A 21,177-nucleotide genomic window follows, 5' to 3' on the forward strand; every position below is an offset into this window, starting at 1 on the left:
TCTCCGCGCTCCCGTGACGCGCCACAGCGGCACGGAGAGACGCGCTCGCAGGCGCCAACGCCGCCGCGGCAGCGCTGCAGACGCACTGCGGTGCACGGACTTCTTATAATAAATAAATAAATATCGACGGCGCGTCAATTCAGTTGGAAGGCCGGACAGAGGTCGCCGTCGCCCGAGTCTCGTCAACCCACGCGCCGCGCGTGGGTTGACGAGACGTGGGTCGGCGGCGTCTTCAAGGGACCGCTCATCGAGCCCCGGGCGTGCCGGGACCCGCGCGCCCACGACTCGAGCCCCCCACCCCCCCCCCGGGGCCCCCCCAGCGCCCACGACTCGCCCCCCCCCCCGGGGCCCCACGCGCTCCCACGACTCGGCCCCCCCCCTCCGGCCCCCCCCCCCCCCCAGCGCCGCTGATCCCGGGGCGCGACGTCTCTCGCGCGCGCAGCGACAACGGCAACAGAAGTCGTCGGAAACGCGCAAAGCAGCCGTGTTCACGTGTTCACGTGTAGCCGTATTCACTCTATAGCTTCTATAGCTTCTATAGCTCCGTGGGCCTTACTTGGATGGGGGCCGTGAACGACCGGGGGGTGTGGAATGAGACGAGATGATCGAGGCAACGCGAGAGCACGTTGCGTCTTAGAGACCGGTGTGCAGTTTCGATTTAATGTTCATAGCCAGAAGCAACATTCCAGAGTGCATTTTTCTTATTTGGATTCAACGGGAAATACTGAGTGTCAAATGTCGATAGAATCCCCATACGATGGAAACATTTATGTCCAGAGTGTGTTTAAGTCTGTGCACTCTCCACCACCACCACCACCTCAATCACAACTCTCACTCGCTACACTCACCATCAACCATCACGAATACCACCCACCACTGTGACCACCACCACCACCACTGTGACCACCACCACCACTGTGACCACCACCACCACTGTGACCACCACCACCACTGTGACCACCACCACCACCGTGACCACCACCACTGTGACCACCACCACCGTGACCACCACCACCACTGTGACCACCACCACCACTGTGACCACCACCGTGACCACCACCACCACTGTGACCACCACCACCGTGACCACCACAACCACCACCGTGACCACCACCACCACTGTGACCACCACCACTGTGACCACCACCGTGACCACCACCACCACTGTGACCACCACCACCGTGACCACCACCACCACTGTGACCACCACCACCACCGTGACCACCACCACTGTGACCACCACTACTGTGACCACCACCACCACTGTGACCACCACCACCACCACTGACCACCACCACCGTGACCACCACTGTGACCACCACCACCACTGTGACCACCACCACCGTGACCACCACCACCACTGTGACCACCACCACCACTGTGACCACCACCACTGTGACCACCACTGTGACCACCACCACCGTGACCACCACCACCACTGTGACCACCACCACTGTGACCACCACCGCTGTGACCACCCACCATCATCTACCATTACCACCACCACTACTCATAATCCACTAATCATCGACACAACCATCACCCATTGCCACCCACTCGCATCGCCCAGCACCAACTCAACTTAGCACAACCACGAACATCTACAATCTTTACCACCCTCATCACCCCCACCACCCTCTACGAAAGAAAGACAAAGATCCCCTGTATAGCCTTGAACAGACTCTTGGGGCAAGTGCTGTTCGCGAGCACCTATGAAGACCGGAACGGCACACGAGGGGGTGGGTGGACAGCACCACGCCGCCGTCTTTGTCTCCCCAGAGCTGATGTTTACTACACACCGTAGCGAGGACTGAAAACTGATTTCTTTAGAGCTGCGTTTTGTGTTCAGTTTGTTGTTCTTCCCCCGCACCTCCGGTTAGCACAGTTGACTACGTACGGTGTGAAAGAAGTTCAACGTGCGTACTCATTGAAGGCTTAGTCAGCATGGGGACTGGGACCGGTTCCGATAATCGCCGCTGATGTTGGCCGTGAGCGGGAATGGAACTCGCGTTGCGGGCGCCGTGACTCGGCACGCTGACCTCGAGCGCTGCCTGGCAGGGCTCCCTGCAGGAGATGAAGCTGGTCCTGGGAGGGTCCCTCGCAACTGTTGCCAGTCTGCAAGGTTGCTCGCAACAGGCAGATGACAACACGCTGCTCAACACAGGTGGGACATTACAGCTGTTGATCACCTTCCATCACCACACGTGACGTCTCCCATGTGCACGTGGTCACCCGTACGGACGTGCGCCCCCCCCCCCCTCTCTGGCTCCCGGTGTAATTCCGAGCGAGCGTTTGGCCAGCGTGCTACTTTGTACCCGCGTTACGTTTCATTTCGTGAAATTTTAACTGTCACCGCCGATGGTTCTGACGCGTACGCCACAGCTGGCAATGCGCGCTCATTGAGAACTTGCGATCCGCGGGTACCACGATTCGCTGCGGCTAATTGCCCAGTTCGGTTTATCAAAACGCGCACCCACCCTGCTCCCCTTCGCCTCTATTTGATAACCTTCGATCGTCATGTTGCTGTGTATGTGCGTGTGGGCTCGGCTCTCAGCCTCGCAGTTGGAAATGTTGCGAGTTCAACTCCCTCTGGGGTGGATGACTTGGCCCATCATCCCTCTGGGGTCGTTATAATAATCACCACGTTGTAGGAAAGTTAACAGCGGTTGTTTTATGAGTTGCCTCGCCTCGCCCCAACCCCGCCATAGTAATGTGGAATTTACACCACCGGCTCAGGGCTGTAAAGAGGAGATGAGCACCATTGCCTCTATGCTCATTTGAGCGGGAATCACTCTTGACGTTTCCACCCAAGACCCTAATGACCCAATGGTCATCGTCGTGTTGACTTTCTCAATGCGATATTAAAGAGTAGAGTTGATCCTTGAATGCAACACGGTGTTATATTGAACCCGTCTTATACGTTGACGTTTTCTTTGTTTTCACAGTGTCATCAAATTCACGGACCTTAGGTGAGGAACACATGTACAATCTCATTTTAAAATGCCCTGTCACCGCCGCTTCTTCCTCTCCTAGGCCAGAAGCCCCGTTGTAGCGTGGGGTCGGCTGGTCCGAGTTGAGATCTCCGTGGGTTTTCTATTCTGTCTCTTCTCTATTGGCATGCACTGTCTTCTTACATCGAGACCCATGCACGTGTATGATCCGCAGACTTACAGAGATCATCAGAGACGTACACAGAGACGCACAGACTTGCATAGAGAAACAAAGGACGTGTATCTTCTTCTAAGACATTGTTGCATGGGGCCAGTTGCTCGCATGTTCTCTCTCCACCTGCTCCTGCGCCTCGTCTCTACTCACATCCACTCCGCTCATATCTCGTTCCACCGCATCCTCTTCCCATCTCACATCGTCACCTGTTCCGACAAGAATATTTACTGAATGCGAGCGTGTCATCCAGCTGTCAAAGACTCAAGTGGTACGAGTCTGATTTTTTCCAGCGGGCCAATCTATCGCACGCTCCGGAACTGAACGCAGTGGCGTTGCCTAAAGTGTATTCCTTTTTTGCATGATCCCTCAGGCTCGCGAGTGCCATTACCGGTGTGCTGCGCTCTGTTCAATTCGTGATTCTATCGGCGATGCGGGACCCGTTCTCTGCTTTTGCGAGCCGCGTTATGAAGTGACAACTGATGGACGACGGCGCTGGCTGGGCCGGCTCGGCAGTCGGCTTCTCTGTCATCCGCCGCTCTCTTGCAGACGACCAGAGCGCCCGACTGCTGATCAATGAGATGGCGAAGCTCACACAAGTCTTGCGGGAGCTGCGAGAAGACGTCCAGCAGCAGGCACGCACCCCGCCATGCACCTCCCCACGCACCCCACCACGTGTTCACCCACGCACCCCGCCATGCACCTCGCCACACACCCCACCACGTGTTCACCCACGCACCCCACCATGCACCTCGCCACACACCCCGCCATGCACCTCACCACACACCCCACCACGTGTTCACCCACGCACCCCGCCACGCATGCCACAATTCCCCGGCCGCCCTCCTGTAACAGAATGGCTGCTTTCTATTGATGCAATATCAATATCATCGGGGTAAAAGTGCAGCTCCACAAATGCTCGCTCACGCCACTGCTGGCGGAAGGCCTCCGCAAGAGCGAACGCTCTCGATGTTACTTGGTCTACTCCTCCACGTGGACTGAAGGTGTGGGAAGAGACGGATCTACCCACGGTCAACCCCACCAAATCGATGAACTGTGAAGAACCCATCTTCTTGGTTCTTTAAATCGAAATGTGAAGAACCCATTTAACTCTTGTGGGTGGACAGAGGAGGCGAGGGGGGGGGTTTATGAAACTCGCCCCCATTGTTTCAACTGCCGCGCCTGGAGATGGAATCGAACCGGCGACCTCCGGATTGCGAGTCCTGCGTGCAGCTCACCAGTCCACTGCTGTCGCAGTAACCCCTTCATAGTGGTGTAATGACAGGGTGACACCTGCCGGCCTGTAGGGGTTATTTCGGTTATGGCTGCATGACATAATGCCTTATTAAAAGGGGGGCGTGTCTGGGGTAAAGGTGAAGGGCGGAGTCAGTCGAGAAGCTCCGGGAACCATCCCGAAGGGTCTAGAAGGTTCTAGAAAGGGGGTGTGGCCAGAGGTGGAGCTTGGCCACGCCAGGCAGATATAAGGAGCGCCGAGCCAGAGCTTCGGGGCTGTGAGCGTGGGGTCTGATTCCTGGCTGCGTCGCTGCCGTCGTCATCTCTTCGTCTTCGACCACGTGGCTGTTCTCCTGTAAGGCCAGCTCCGTCGACGCCGCTACGCTCGTCAACCAGAAGCCTTCGACTCGACGTGGGTCGGAAGTCGCTCACTACAGGAGTAAGACATCTCTTAGCGCCACTCCTGAGCGATACAACTTCAACACGCCCATCCCAAATGACCATACTTCACCACGCTGGGCATTGGAGGCTGCTGAATCCGCAGAGCATTGTATGTGAGGACATAGAAGCACAGTATGACAAAAAGCAAGTTACTTTGAATTATACAACAGCGTACGGCGCTTAGGTGCTCGTATTATACCACTTTTGGAGGCCGCTGTGGTGCAGTGGTTAGCGCACTGTGTCTGTGGGGGGGGTGGTGGTGCAGTGGTTAGTGCACTGGACTTGCAGGCTAGAGATCGATGGTTCGATTCAATTTTCTGACGTGGCATTTGAAACAATAAGGCAAGTTTCTCAAAATCACTCCGTCCGTCTCTGTCCACCCAGGAGGATAAATGCTCATCGATTTGGAGGTTGTAGTGGTAGGGTAATGTGTGGCGAATCCCACGAGTTCCAGGATAGATGTCTTTCCAGTACGGAAGAGTAGGCCAAATGCCCACTAGAGTGGAAGCCCCTTCCGTCAGCAGTGGCGTGAGCGAGCAATTTCAGAGCTGCGCCTTTATCTTTAGCCGTCACCGAAGCGCATCAAGTTGAAATTGAGGCGCTACGTGCACACGGAGGCAGTCCTGAGTCGGGAGAAAGCAATCCCATTACATTGAGGCAACACATTTGACTCGGGTCGGCAGCGGGGAGCTGCAGTCTTTGTCACTTGGCTCAATGCGAGTAAATGTTTATAATGGACAGGTGGAGGGAGGTGATGGATGGATTGAAAGCCGGCGCTGAATATGCTCGGAATGCCTCTCTTTGTGTTGGCTTTTTTGTTGTTTTTGTCGTCGTGTTTAATAACGTGCCGCTTTCATTCATCTCCCTCTCTCTCTCTCCCCACCTCCTCTGTGCAGATAACAGAAATGGCTCTGCTAAAAAAAACGATCCAAGGGTGCAGAGCGTGCGGTGAGGTTTAAACGGCCCCTGTGATCCTGCGCGCTCGCCGCGCTCGCCCTCCGCTTGTACCGCAGCCCGGCAAACGTCGTCGGCATCGCCCCCTTGCCGCGTTCCCTTTCCTCTCTCGTCACCTTGACCCCTCCCACGTGCGCTAGCGCAGGAGTCGCAGCGCAAGGTGACAACAGAATGCTCTTCTGTCCGTCATCTCTCCGCTTAAATTTTTTATTTTATTTTAGTCCATCGTGTATGTATATATGTTGAACTTCTTTCGCGCCGTACGTAGATAACCGTGCTAATCGTAGCTGTGGGGGAAGGACTACAAACTAAACATAGAAAGCAGTTAGAAATAAATTAGTTTTCAATCGAAATGTAAAAGTGCATAGCTTCACTGGCTTCTTAATATCGGAAGGAAGAGCGCTCCAGACGGCCGGATGGAAGTAGAACAGTCCCTAGGTTAGGGCGAATCGGGGCGACTGCCCCGGGCCCCGCGCTTTCAGGGGACCCGCGCTTTAACGTCACGGTATCAGATGGCTTCGAGGGGTCCGACAAGCTGTGATTTGCCACGGGCCCCACACCCCCTATGGACGGCCCTGCATGGGAGCGTCGGTGTGAGCGACGATGATGACGACGATGATGATCGGTGATTGATGATGATGATTGATGAGAATGCGTGGCCGACCGGATGGCCCCGCCCATGTCGCAGACGCTGAGGTTGACGCGGGGAGGCCGCAGTGCGACACGCGGCCGTGCTCCCGCGGCGTCGCGTGCACCGACACGGAGCGCGGATTCCGCTGCGGGCCCTGCCCAGACGGCCTCACCGGGGACGGAGTGCGGTGCACCGATGTGGACGAGGTCGCTACCCCCCACCCACCACCCCCCCACCCACCACCCCCCCCTACCCACCACCCCCCCCCACCCACCACCCCCCCCACCCACCACCCCCCCCATCCACCACCCCTCCCACCCACAACCCCCCCCACCCAACCCCAGCACCAACCCACCCACCCACTAATCAATCTTTCCACCCACCTGACGACCCGCACACCCAACCACCCACCCACTAATCAATCCAACCACCCACCTGCTCATCAATCTAACCACCCACCCGCCAAATTACCCCACCAACCCAACCCACCGTGAATTGATGTCCGCTGCTAGAAGCCCACGTGAACGACGCCGCGGTGCCTCTGATCCGCAGTGCGCGGGGGCCAAGCCCTGCTTCGTGGGGGTGGAGTGCTCGAACGCGTCCCCGGGCTACGAGTGCGGGCCCTGTCCCGCGGGCTACACGGGCACGGCCGCCTCGGGGCTCGGCCTAGCCCAGGCGAGCACCCGGCCCCAGGTGAGCTGACGGGAGCGAGCGAGTGAGCGAGCCTGCTGTCAGCCGCCCGTGATTAAATCGAGTGGAATCAATCGATGTTTCCATGCTAGACATCATTGACTCTGTACATGAAAAGATCGCATGAAGATAGTTTTTTTGTCAAGTTAATTAGGTTAATTAAATTAGAAATTAAAAGAGTATTGACTGACATGCAATAAACACTCTCAGCTGGGCACATTAAAGGTCTTCACCTCGTGTGGGTAACGTGGCCAAGTGTCGCAACCACGTGGGAGCGTGTGGGGCGGCAGCCTGGAGCAGTGGTGACACGCGCACCTCGCAGTCGACGAGCGCCTCGCAGCCAACGAGCACCTGGGTTCGGTTGCCGACTCGGGCGCCATCATGCGTGTGTAGTGTTTGTGTTCTCCCCATGTTTTGTGTTCTCCCCATGTTTTGTGTTCTCCCCATGTTTTGTGTTCTCCCCATGTTTTGTGTTCTCCCCATGTTTTGTGTTCTCCCCATGTTTTGTGTTCTCCCCATGTTTTGTGTTCTCCCCATGTTTTGTGTTCTCCCCATGTTTTGTGTTCTCCACATGTTTTGTAGAGCGTGAGTGGAATCTGTACTTTTGACTTAAAACTTTCGTGACCGCAGGAATTCAAATTCTTGGTTATTTCGGTAAAGTCACATAGATGAAGACCGCGTGTGTTGCGATCGAAACGTCGTGTTTATTATTATTTTCAATTTTTTTAAATATTTTTATATTTTTTTTGTATCTACGTGACTTTACCGTAAGAGCCAAGAATATGGAATCTGTATGTTCTCCCCTTGTTCTGCAGAGAGTGAATGTGTCTGAGTGAGTGTGAGTGGAGTCAGTATGAACCCTCCCCATGTTCTGCATGGTTGTCCTCCGACTTCTCCAGTTTCCTTCCATGATTTAAAGAAACCCACTCCCACCCCGCACAATTGAATTGCAGTCCCGTGCTGTACACCGCACACGGACGAGCGTGAACGACACCCACCACGCACCGCCGCTCTCACAAAACGGCGCAACAAGCAGTGGGCGAGCGACGGCGGCATCGCGAAACGCCGAGCCACAACGCGTCTTTACTGCCTCGTGGTCATTCACTGGGTTTTGTTATTATCTAGAAGTGAACCGGCGGGTAATTAGCGCAAGTGAAAATAAAAAAAAGTTTTCTTAAAACCTCTGGGGCCCTGTGACGACACCGCAATTGGCGATTTACAAATCCGAAGGGGGGGGGGAGGGGGGGGCGTCGTCCCAGCGGCCCCACTCCTCCACTCCGTACGCTCCACGCGGCTCATTCTCCACCTCTTGGTGTGGGATGGCAGCTGTTGCTCTGCTTCAACATCAGCCATGCGAAGAAAATGTGAACCGAGAAACTTTCTTTAGTTCTCACTTATTTAAGGGGCGCCACGCTGGCGAGATGTCACCTTCCTCGCCTGGTAGGCAAGAGGCGGGGGGTTCGATCCCGACCCTGACGCCTGCTGCTGCTGCTGCCGCTGCTGCTGCCGCTGCTGCTGCCGCCGCTGCTGCTGCCGCTGCCGCTGCTGCTGCCGCTGCTGCCGCTGCCGCTGCTGCTGCTGCCGCTGCTGCTGCCGCTGCTGCCGCTGCCGCTGCTGCTGCCGCTGCTGCTGTTTATTTGGAGTTTGTGCGCGTCTCTCTTCCCGTGCTCGTGCGGATTTTTTCTCCGGGTCCTCCGTTTTTTTTATACACATTTAGATACAACATGGATTTAGATTATTTTGATGATTTGGCTGCTATACATTTCCACGTGATAAGCCACGTGGTTGAGCTACCATTTGTGGCCAGGTCGCTTCTGAAAAAGTGATAAAACATTGTTTAGATGTATTTATATATTTTTTTAAGTGATTTGTTTACCTTTTCTATAATTTTCACTCCTGTCGTGTTTGTGTTGTTGTTGTAACGTTCTGACCCTGTGCCCCTTATTGGACATCTGTGAAAAAGAGCTTCATAGCTCATCGAATTCCTCGAATAGACATAAATATCCTGATTCTGACAAAAAGCGCAACTTCGTGACGTTTGCGTCTCTTCGCGTTGATTTGTCGTCTTGTGCTCAGGTCTGCCACGACGTCGACGAGTGCCGCGACGGGAAAAACGGCGGCTGCGTCGACAACTCCATCTGCATCAACACCAAGGTGAGTGAGCTCACCAACACCATCACCACGGTGAGTGAGCTCACCATCACCATCACCACGGTGAGTGAACTCACCATCACCATCACCAAGGTGAGTGAGCTCACCAACACCATCACCACGGTGAGTGAACTCACCATCACCATCACCAAGGTGAGTGAGCTCACCAACACCATCACCACGGTGAGTGAACTCATCATCACCATCACCACGGTGAGTGAGCTCACCATCACCATCACCACGGTGAGTGAACTCACCATCACCATCACCAAGGTGAGTGAGCTCACCAACACCATCACCAAGGTGAGTGAGCTCACCATCACCACGGTGAGTGAACTCACCATCACCATCACCAAGGTGAGTGAGCTCACCATCACCACGGTGAGTGAGCTCACCATCACCATCACCACGGTGAGTGAACTCACCATCACCATCACCAAGGTGAGTGAGCTCACCAACACCATCACCAAGGTGAGTGAGCTCACCATCACCACGGTGAGTGAGCTCACCATCACCACGGTGAGTGAACTCACCATCACCAAGGTGAGTGAGCTCACCAACACCATCACCACGGTGAGTGAACTCACCATCACCACGGTGAGTGAACTCACCATCACCATCACCAAGGTGAGTGAGCTCACCAACACCATCACCACGGTGAGTGAACTCACCATCACCAAGATGAGTGAACTCACCATCACCAAGGTGAGTGAACTCACCATCACCATCACCAAGGTGAGTGAACTCACCATCACCAAGGAGAGTGAGCTCACCATCACCATCACCAAGGTGAGTGAACTCACGATTACCATCACCAAGGTGAGTGAGCTCACCATCACCAAGGTGAGTGAACTCACCATCACCAAGGTGAGTGAACTCACCATCACCAAGGTGAGTGAGCTCACCATCACCAAGGTGAGTGAACTCACCATCACCAAGGTGAGTGAACTCACCATCACCATCACCAAGGTGAGTGAACTCACCAACACCATCACCAAGGTGAGTGAACTCACGATCACCATCACCAAGGTGAGTGAACTCACCATCACCAAGGTGAGTGAGCTCACCATCACCATCACCAAAATGAGTGAATCACCATCACCAAGGTGAGTGAACTCACCATCACCAAGGTGAGTGAGCTCACCATCACCAAGGTGAGTGAGCTCACCATCACCAAGGTGAGTGAATCACCATCACCAAGGTGAGTGAACTCACCATCACCAAGGTGAGTGAATCACCATCACCAAGGTGAGTGAACTCACCATCACCAAGGTGAGTGAGCTCACCATCACCAAGGTGAGTGAACTCACCATCACCATCACCAAGGTGAGTGAACTCACCAACACCATCACCAAGGTGAGTGAACTCACGATCACAATCACCAAGGTGAGTGAACTCACGATCACCATCACCAAGGTGAGTGAACTCACCATCACCAAGGTGAGTGAACTCACCATCACCAAGATGAGTGAGCTCACCATCACCATCACCAAGGTGAGTGAGCTCATCATCACCAAGGTGAGTGAGCTCACCATCACCATCACCAAGGTGAGTGAACTCACCATCACCATCACCAAGGTGAATGTACTCACCATCACCAAGGTGAGTGAACTCACCATCACCAAGGTGAGTGAACTCACCAACACCATCACCAAGGTGAGTGAGCTCATCATCACCAAGGTGAGTGAGCTCACCATCACCAAGGTGAGTGAACTCACCATCACCAAGGTGAGTGAACTCACCATCACCAAGGTGAGCGAGGGACGTTGGTGTTAGTGTTGAGGGACGATGGCCGACGGTCACGAGTAATAACGAAGCGGTGGCCAAGGATTGGAATGCATCCGAGAGCGCAAACAATGTCGAGGTGGAAGGATGAGAATGAATGTGCAAGTGGTTATGGATGGATTGTTTCATCGCGCTTGGGGAGGCCTTCATCCTGCAGTGGATTGGTCTTCGCTGATGATAGTGATGACGAACGTTCCCATTGTATTCTAGGAACACTTTAAAACATGTAATTAATTAAGTAGTGAATTTAATTTAATTGCCTAAAATTATTCATAATCAACGATTTTTGGGTTTAGATCGCGTTATTTATAAATGTGTCGTAACCCTCCACCACCCGACACGGCCAATCAGTAAAAAAGTGTCACGTTGACAAAAGACAAATAGTTCACAGCTTTAGCCCACCGGTGTGTTGAAGCGTGAAACCACAACATTTACAATTTGAGTACGACGTTTCGCTGGTAATTGCATCCAGCATCATCGGGCAATTCGCCAGAATGGCGCCAGAATGGCGAATTGCCCGATGATGCTGGATGCAATTACCAGCGAAACGTCGTACTCAAATTGTAAATGTTGTGGTTTCACGCTTCAACACACCGGTGGGCTAAAGCAGTGAACTATTTGTCTTTTGTCAACGTGACACTTTTTTACTGATTGGCCGTGTCGGGTGGTGGAGGGTTACGACACATTTATAAATAACGCGATCTAAACCCAAAAATCGTTGATTATGAACAATATTGGTCGCGAAAGCCTACGTGTTAAACTGCCTGAAATTATGTTTTCGTGCTTAAATTAACATTTACAGTCAATAGGATGCAATGTATGGTGTTACGCGTATGTATGTTTAACTTCTTTTGCACCGTACATAGCCAACCGTGCTAATGGGAGGTGCGGAGGAAGGAGCATTGTAGGTGCGGGGGAAGGGCAAGTAGACAACGCGGACTCGCACTCGCCCGTAGCGCGGCATGTGCTCCTCCTGGGAGTTTGCCGTGCACCGAATCCTGAGGTCTTAATAGCCCTCGCACTCTCCTCCGCAAGGGCCCAGATTATCCTGCCAGAGGGCCACGGCTTAGATCATTCAGAGGGGTTCGACGGGCCGATTGGCGTCCCAGGGAATTAAAATTTTGGCTTTGATTTAACGGTGATTTATCTTTGCAATTTTTTTTCCAATTCCAGCGTTGCTTTGTTGTGCGCATTTTTGTTTTCATCTCAATTGCTTATCCGAAGCTTGTCATTTAAGCCTATAATATAAAAATAGACTTTCAAACGTAGGCTTTTGCAACAGATATTATTATTATAATTGGTTTCTTTTGGCTTAGATCGTGGAGGTTTAATGCCAATTTGTTTAAAACCCTGCACCACCCGACAAAGCCAATTAAATAAAATTATTAGGTGGACAAATATGCAAATTTATTTGGTTTCTTATCGAAACCGGGGGAGGAAAGTTGAAATATAAAATTTGATTTGATGGCTCTGTCGGGTGGTGAAAAGTTATCGTTAAATAGGGGCGTGATACCTACACAGTAATCTAAGCTAACAATCGTAATCAAATGCCATTAAACGCAAAAACCAGAGCATTGGGGAAAATGCGGCAATGCTAAAGTGTGAGAGATTCCAATCGCGTCGTCTGACTTTCACCATTTCAGTGACCCCAGGTCACTGTCGCGAATTCAACTCGAACCCTCCCTCTGGAGTTCTCTCGCTGGTTACACAAACCGCTCTTCAACCCCGACCCGCGCATTCACAATCACCAGTGCACTCGCGACCTCACGATTGACCGCAGCTGCTGTGTTCAACATCATCAGCCGTGACCTACCCACTGCTGCATGAACGCCTGCCCAAGCTGCCGCCACCTCTCCCGCGATGGGACAACCCACCCAGCTCCTGCACATGAACCGATTTGATATGAACCGAATGCAACGTTCCACTTCCTCGAACGACCTGGCGGCTGTGGTTTAGACGCGACGATCATGGTGTATGTGCGTTGAACTTCTTTCGCACCGTACGTAGCCAACCGCGCTAATCGCAGGTGCGGTGGAAGGACAACAAACTAAACACGAAAAGACAGTTCTCAAGAAAAGAGCTTTCAATCTAGATTTTAAAATGCAGAGCTCCAGTGCAGACGGCCGCAGAAGCGCAGTGACCGTCTTTGTTGGACGGCTGGCCAATAGAACATGGTGGGGGCTTGGCCATTCTTCAGCACGCTGCTCAGCGCCTGATGCCTCGCGTCTCACTGAGCACGGGGCTGCTGCTTTGGGTGCCCCCATCAAGTATCTGGCCTACTCGGGTGTACGTGGCCCGCACGGCCTCTTTGCCCCGCACTCGCCATTCATTCCCGATATTTAGCGCGAGACGCAGTTGTTGTCGCGACGTGTCTTGTGCTGTTTTGTGCTCGATGCAAACACGCGGAGTCAAGAGACGCGCACCGCGTGTGTATTCCCTGCGTGCGGTACGCGCCGTCTGCCTCACCGCGGACGTTGACGATCACGTGACGTGACTCGAACAAGGCGAGGGCAGCGTGTGCCAGCCTCGCGAACCAAATGTGACACAACAACAAACAACAACAACTACAAATAACTGAATTAGGAAACACAACTATCATCACCCTCCCACAGCGAGAACTTGGCAGGAAGCTCCCGGGACACCGACAATCTGCAGCTCAACGAATCAGTCCTGGCTGAACAAGCGCAACAATTATCAGAATACATATTTAGAAATGTATAATAATGACCACAATGAATTAATATACTACGCGTTTAACAACGCGCCAGCTCGTATTGTTCCATCGCACCGCCAAGTTGAACCATGCTCACGACGCGCGCCATTGTGCTTGGAGCTGCGCCAAGCGTCTTCAGGGACGTGCGACACGTCACGCGAGAATCCAGCACATCGGGATGTGAATTACGTTTAACTTTACACCTCTGTGGTACATTATTGTGCAGGATGGTTCAGATTTCTTGTGACCCCCAATTAATTGACTCTTAACATCTTTTCCCTTTGCATATTAATGTCTGTTTTAAATAGACATTACTTAAAAGCATATATAAAGTTTTTGAGAATTAAATGGGGGTCACAAAACATCTGGGCCATCCTGTAGATGTTTCGAGTGTTTGGCTGTGATACATTTCCACGTGATAAGCCACTTCGCTGAGCTATCATTTGTGGCCAGGTCGATATAGCTCAGTGGGCCTCACCTGATGACATAAAACATGGTTTGATAGTGTAATGTATATATGAATGTATGTTGGAATTCCTTCGCACCGTACGTAGCCAACCGTGCTAATCGTGGGTGGTAGACGTCGGCAGCTCGTGGGGCCAGGGTGAAGGACGCTAACGAGGCCACGCTTTTCCGCACTCGCCCTCCCGTCGCGAGCGAGCAGGGGTCATTCGAGTGTGGGCCCTGCCAGGACGGGTTCGTGGGAGACCAGAAGATCGGCTGTCGGCGTGGGCACGGCTGTTCCGGGGCCCACGGAGCGCCCTGCCACGAGCAGGGCGTGTGCGTCACCACCCACAACGGATCCACCTCCTGCCAAGTAAAGATTGCAGTGCAAATCACAGTCAGCAGCACCGCCATCATCAGCACCACCGCGGCCTAATTTCTCACTGAATATCAGCCAGCGTCCGATTGTCGTCAGATCCAGGGCCGAGCCTGGATAGTCGCGCTTGGGTGTGTGGCCAAGCGTGCGGACGAAGCAGGTGCAGACGGAAGCGCTGTGTGTGCAGGAGTGGGCAGTGCAGCAAAACACTTTGTTCTGCCCCCTCACCCCACCGCACCTTCAAGTCGCAGTGACGAACGTGGGGATGTATGGCCACGGTTCCCACCTGGTGTGGAGAGGCCCAAAGCCGAAGGTGCAGCCCTGCAATGTCTTGCCCACGTCACTGACGCCAGAAGGGCCTCCCCTGGGGGGCGTGGTGAGATCGCCCACACTTCGCCACACGCGACCCGCCAGTCGACTAAGTGTGCGGTGTTATTCGTTAACGCTGCCTGGTGGACACGGGCGAGGCTAAATGAACTTGCACAGTCGAGAAAGTGAAGCTGCGACCCCCGCAGTGCAAGTTCCGTGTGCTCACCGTGGCAGCCGGGCAGCTCCCCAAGCTCAGTGAGGTCAATGAGCATCACCTTCTGTCTACAGCCAGCCGTGGCTCTCCACGTGTCTACTCATGCGACCTCCTCGGCACATCCAGCGCCCACACGGAACATCCGAGCCCCATCATCCCAGCCGGTGTGCGCCCGCCTTTGCCCGCTGATAGGTCCCGTCCCGCACACAGAGGCAACGACCCCCCCCCCCCTGTATCCCGATAGACGGCAGGGGCAGGGACGCTGCTGCCCCCCCCCCCCCCCCGTGGCTCTCGTGGGCAGCAGAGACTCGACTCGCGATGCGAAGGTCGCCGCGTCATCTCCCGCCGTGGCACTTGGGGCGAAGCTGCGCGACTTTCCTCAAATGTCGCCCGACTCTTTGTCCGCCCCGAAGTCTCGAGTGGTGCGCCACAGTTTCTATCGGTTGGGTGGCCAGCACCACACCCGGCTGCCTTTTCCTCCCGAGTGGCGATGTTTGCACACCAACTACTTATTTGAGGCTGAGTCAACCTAGGTGATGCCTAGGACCGGTTCAAATGATCGTCACTGGTGTTGGCCGTGAGCAGGAATCGAACTCGGGTCGCCGGGTTTGGAGTGCAGCGCTCTAACCACTACACTACCGCTCACCACACTCACACAACAGCGATCATTGCCCTCTACTGGCAGCAGACGAACACCGCACTCTCGCAAATGTGACTCCGTCCTGTTCGCGAGTTCTCACCTGGTGAAACAACAGAAACTAAACTTGAAACGTGACTATAGCTGACAAACGGACATGCACACAATGAGAAGAGAAAAACACTTCCCATTGGTTCTGAGAATGATTTCCCATATCCGTGAGCTCTAACATATTTTTTTTCATTTCCAATTGTGCCATTGCCATCAAATCTCAGACTGAAGTATGGTCTGCAGAAGAATGTATCATTGCACCACTACTGAAATCCCTGCCAGTGAACTCTCTTCCACACACTGGGGATGCTGCTCGTTCTCACCTGCCCTGCTAGCGAGACGTTCATCGCATGCAAATCAAACCGAATTACATCGTTTTTCATTCTCAACGCTAGAATTGCTATCACCACATTAACCAAATGTACAAGTGCTCATTGGTGACCGACTGAGACCTGCAACTCACTGCACTTGAGAACTCAATTTCGTTACAGTCGGTGGATAAAGCCAGGATTTGAACCCAGGATACAGTGGTGTTGGCTCGGTGCTGTGGGCCCTTTGCTCGTTGGGCTTTACCTGGTTAATTAAAACAGTTGTATTTATCTACGTGACTTTACCGAAAGAACCAGATTTGTATCTTCATTTTAGTGAATTGCTGTACCTTACCGATAGTTCGCACTCCTATGGTGTGTTTGTATTGTTGTCGCATTCTCACCCGCCCCGACCGGACATCCGTGAACATGAGCTTTGAAACTCATCTGATTCCCTCAGTATCAATACATATCCTGATTGTCAACGAACCCAGCTCTGACAATGTAAGGCTGTGCGTGTGGATAGATGCGGAGGCAGCCCCGCACGATGGCCATGCTCATGGGTGACGTGAAAATTTAACAAAAATGTGAATTCCATTTAAACCGCACTTCAAATTGACGAGAATGTAACCAGGGTCACCAAACTCTAAACCACGACCCCCACCGACCTAGCCCGCAGCTCCCAAGTGTTTAAGCCGTCACCTCCATTTGACACTAAAATAATTACTTCATCAAATCTCGTCCGGTGCAAGTAATAAATCATGTGAGATTTTTTTTTGCAAATGTGACAAATGCCGCAGATACTAAGCGTGAGATTTAATCCCACATTCCCAAAGGGGGATCTCGCTGAGAACAGTGGCGCGGTTGTCAATCGACAAACTTGATTTAGCGATACGGTAATATACCGTTTATCATGCTCAACCGTCGTTATTCTAGCTCATTATCATTATGGATTCCGAGATGCCTCGCGCAACCCCCGTGCTGCAGTGCACACAAAGACAAATATCCCCCGAGTGGCCGACACGGGCTGCAGGGGCAAGTGCTGTTAGCAAGCACCTATGGGATGGGTGTAAACAATTGTCATTTACCAGGTAAGGCCCCACTGAGCTATTTCGCTCTTTTGATAGCTCAACGAAGTGGCTTACGTGAACATTTATATCAGCTAAATATTCTAAACGGGTGTTTCTAAATGTGGAGGGAAAAAAACGGAGTCCACGCGACCACGGGGAGAGAGACGCAATTTCAAAATATCCAGGCGCCAGGGTGGGGATTCAACCCACGCGTCCTTCATAGCAGGCGAGGTCGTCATCGTCTCGCCACCGTGGTGGGTGTGATCAGAACCACGTCCTACCGTCTTCGTGTCCCCAGTGCCGATGTTCACACGACACGCAAGGTGAATCGTTTAAAGGCTGAATCAACCTAGGAGACACCCAAGACCGTTTAAGATCATTGCCGCTCATGTTCGCTGTACCAGGGGATTGAACTCAGGTCTCTGGGCTCATAGCACAGGGCGCTAACGACTAGGCTACCACTGGCCACGAGTGCTGCATACACGCACAGTATATGACAAATATCCCCACAATATCCTTTCCGTTTGGGGAAAGTGGCATTAGCGAGCACCGATTAAGGTTGTTGGCATGTACCACGCGTGGGAGGGCAGCAACACTCGTTCCCATGCAGATGCAACATATGGGAGTCCGCGTTTGCTGCACCGCCTTCTCCTGGCGAGCCAGGGTATGGCACCTCCTGGATGCCCACAGAGAGGAAGTTTCACATCTGTGCGGTGATCCACCGACCCTCGCCGCTGCCTCCAGTGCCGCTGCATCACAGGCGGCCACGTGTGGCGTAGCCACCGCGCCCGTCCTGAACTTTGCTGTTATTTGCATGTGCAGTGCAGAGTGGGCTGGGCTGGAGATGGCTTCGTTTGTGGAATCGACACGGACTTGGACAGCTATCCTGATGAAGGTCTGAGCTGCAAGGACAGCAACTGCAGGAAGGTAAAAGCTGCCTGCCCCACGCGACCCGCACCGCATCCACCCAATGCCTTCAGCTGACATGAAAGCAAAGCAACTCATCTCGTAAACAAAAACTAAACATTTACATAAGCTGAAGTTGCCAGAGCAGCTTTGGCGGTGAAAGGTCCTCTCTTTTCTCTCTTTTCTCCTCTGTGTAACACAATATCACCATGAGTGTTGTTGTATAGCAGCATCTACATTTTTCAGTAAATCACATGACGTCGCCCCCTGCGAACACACGCCGCCGCCGCTGCTGCTGCTGCTGCTACACGAAGCCCACTGCTGCTTTCTTCTGTATCTCTCCCCTCTCATCATCAACATCTCATCCCTCCTCCCCTTTTTGCCCGGTGCTCTTTCATTTTAAAACATGCCTTAAGATGATTTTGCTGCTAGAAATTTCCACGTGAACATCCACTTCGTTGAACTATCGTCGTGTGCCATTTTATTTTCTGTTCTCCGGTGTTTGTCGAGCACCCCCTGGTGGTCACAAATTTCGAAACTGAAACCGCACGGAATTCTCCGCGGCCGTAGATTCCTGTTTGTTGACGCCGTGATGAGCAACCCTGCCGTGATATTCTCGAGCATCGTGGCAGCGGCAGCAGCAGCAGCAGCAACTCGGTCAGGAGCTCGACGCCAATGCCGAGGTCTAGCTGCCGCTCGCCACGGCGAGAGGGCTTCAGCAGAGAGAGAGTTCGTGTCGTGTCGCTCTTCCTCCTCCGACATTGGTTGACTGTGTGTCCAAGGCCGTAATCTATATATATAAAATCGCAAATCTGTCTGTCTGTCCGTCTGTCTGTCTGTGTGTGTGTCTGTCTGTCTGTCTGTGTGTGTGTCTGTCTGTCTGTGTGTCGCCGGACCATACGCAGTTTCATTGGACGGTGGTTGCCCCTGGCAACGGGTAGCGACGCATTCACTGCGGGGTGGACGCCATTTTTAATTCCCGTTAAAAATATGCGCACGCATTAACACGCGACTCTGAGGTAAATTCATCAAAGTTTCACGTCCTCTTCACTCCCCCCCCCACCACAATGTGTGCAATTACTATTATAGGGTCGGTAGATAATAAAATTATAGCGATTAGACAGTATTATTGTAGCACGGGGGGGCGGGGGTAACGGCCCCTGTACCCAGCCTCAGCCGGATGGGCAATTTAGGCGAGGCCGGAGGCTCTGCACGGTACTAGGCCTCGACACCCCACCACACTATAGGCCGTACATATTACTGCACAGCGGCCCAGGAGATCGTGGCTGGGGGGGGGGGGGGCAGGGGTAGCAGCCCATCTGTGTATATATGTAAGGTTATTAAGAAATATATTTTTCACCCGGGCAACGCCGGGTACTTATGCTAGTTACAATATATACATTTGGAGCATATTTGAATATTGGGGGGGGGGGGGAGACACACATCCCCACCAATATTTAAATATGCTCAAAATGCCCCCCCCAATATATTGCTATAAAAATAAATAATTGCTATGCTATATAAATAAAAAATAACAATTTGCTAAGCCACAATATCTGGACTTGCCTTCATATAAATCAATGCATAGATTTTTGTTTATATGATTGTAGTTATGGTTGTACTTTATCAATTCCTAATCTCTGCCATTACAAAGAATGTAACAAGAAATGGTAAAATAAAGTAAAAACAGAGCAATGTAATACAATACACTATTAGACATTATTGTAAAAAATAAATTAAAAGTCCATCCCATGTGTTAGTGAATTTTTTTAATATTTTAGGCAGGAAATTCGTTTTCAAATGTAGATATTTTTCTGGGTTGGGACCCCCAGACACGCTGGAAGATTTGGTCCCCCCCCAATGTTGACTCCATGGCTACGGCCTTGGGGTGGTCCCTAGTTTGGGTTGCATGGGCACAATTGCATTGCTGTGACTTGTATTTAATGATGAATGTTCCATTTATGAATGAGATGTCTGCAATCGGCCTGGTGATACTTAAATTAGTGTTTATTTAATGAAAAATACGTTTTACAAAATACATTTGACTGTTGCAAAGTTACACATCATCATAATCAAGGCAAGTATCCAAACCGTATCACCCTGAATGCACCCGGCCTCGTTGGCTCCTGGATGTTGCTTGCACAGCAGGTGCTATAGGCTATGGGTCCACGTGGCGGGCGGTAGAGGGACAGCGCAGCAAAATCTTGTCCTTCCATGCTCCCGCTCATCTATGCTGCCTGCCTACAACATCCCGCACCGAGCCAGTGTGGCGGAGTATTGGGCAAACCAATGAGTAGAGGAGGCCCTCATCCAGCAGTGGAATTGCAAAAGGACGGTGGAGGCACCTTCTCTGCACAGACTGTTTCGTCTCATTCGTACCGTGCGCAACCATGGCACTGCGGATCACAACAACATATTCGTTCATCCACCCACTCACCACGCTGCAGGTCACGGGACACTCACCCACTCAATCACTCTGCCTCATTCGCCCACCCACTCACCACGCTGCAGGTCGCGACGCCTCTGCTTTTTGCCTCGCACTGCTCTACTTAGAAATGCCCTCTTCTCATCGTCTCTGTTGCAGCAATAACCTCGCTCAATTCAAGACTCCCTGTTGACGCTCATCTGTTAGAACTTTGATAATAGCGCCGCTTGTTGCTGACCGCGTAATGTGTTTGGACCCTTTTGGGGGGCGGGGGTTTGTGCCCAAATATTTTGTCGTAAAAAAAAACAAAGCCCCAGAGAGCGCCTCTCATTTCACTCATTTCAGGACAACTGCCGCCTCACGCCCAACTCGGGACAGGAGGACACGGATGGCGATGACGTCGGAGATCAGTGTGACCCCGATGGAGATGGTGATGGCATCACCAACGAAGAGGTGAAATGAGTGACGGTGATGGTAGGCTCATTCTCGCAAGAAAAGCAACCGGAGTCGTGCCGAATCCAGCCACTAGTCGGCCGAATGAGGCCCTTTGTGTTGTGGCGGCGATTCGTCGCTCGGTAGGTGGCGCTACAGGCCTCGGTCGCAGTGTTGTCGGTGAACATCTTGACCATGGTCGTAGATCCCGGTAGTCGATCGGTGGTCACCGCTCATCAGTCATC

The 21,177-nt window shown here is 52.6% G+C and overlaps 1 protein-coding gene across 2 annotated transcripts in view; it reads left to right on the plus strand.

The window, feature by feature from the left end:
* Nucleotides 1–21,177, plus strand: part of LOC144949222 (cartilage oligomeric matrix protein-like) — a 51,742-nt gene that overhangs the window by 11,287 nt on the left and 19,278 nt on the right. For both annotated transcript variants that reach the window (XM_078879112.1, XM_078879113.1), the window contains exons 4-13: nucleotides 2,059–2,164; nucleotides 2,946–2,969; nucleotides 3,712–3,797; nucleotides 5,733–5,784; nucleotides 6,479–6,627; nucleotides 6,974–7,114; nucleotides 9,188–9,265; nucleotides 14,425–14,577; nucleotides 17,992–18,096; nucleotides 20,846–20,953. In XM_078879112.1, coding sequence (XP_078735238.1) covers nucleotides 2,059–2,164; nucleotides 2,946–2,969; nucleotides 3,712–3,797; nucleotides 5,733–5,784; nucleotides 6,479–6,627; nucleotides 6,974–7,114; nucleotides 9,188–9,265; nucleotides 14,425–14,577; nucleotides 17,992–18,096; nucleotides 20,846–20,953 — 1,002 coding nt within the window. The remainder of the gene's footprint in view (nucleotides 1–2,058; nucleotides 2,165–2,945; nucleotides 2,970–3,711; nucleotides 3,798–5,732; nucleotides 5,785–6,478; nucleotides 6,628–6,973; nucleotides 7,115–9,187; nucleotides 9,266–14,424; nucleotides 14,578–17,991; nucleotides 18,097–20,845; nucleotides 20,954–21,177) is intronic.

The sequence above is a fragment of the Lampetra fluviatilis genome, chromosome 53 (assembly GCF_964198595.1).
Source record: "Lampetra fluviatilis chromosome 53, kcLamFluv1.1, whole genome shotgun sequence".
Lineage (NCBI taxonomy): Eukaryota > Metazoa > Chordata > Hyperoartia > Petromyzontiformes > Petromyzontidae > Lampetra > Lampetra fluviatilis.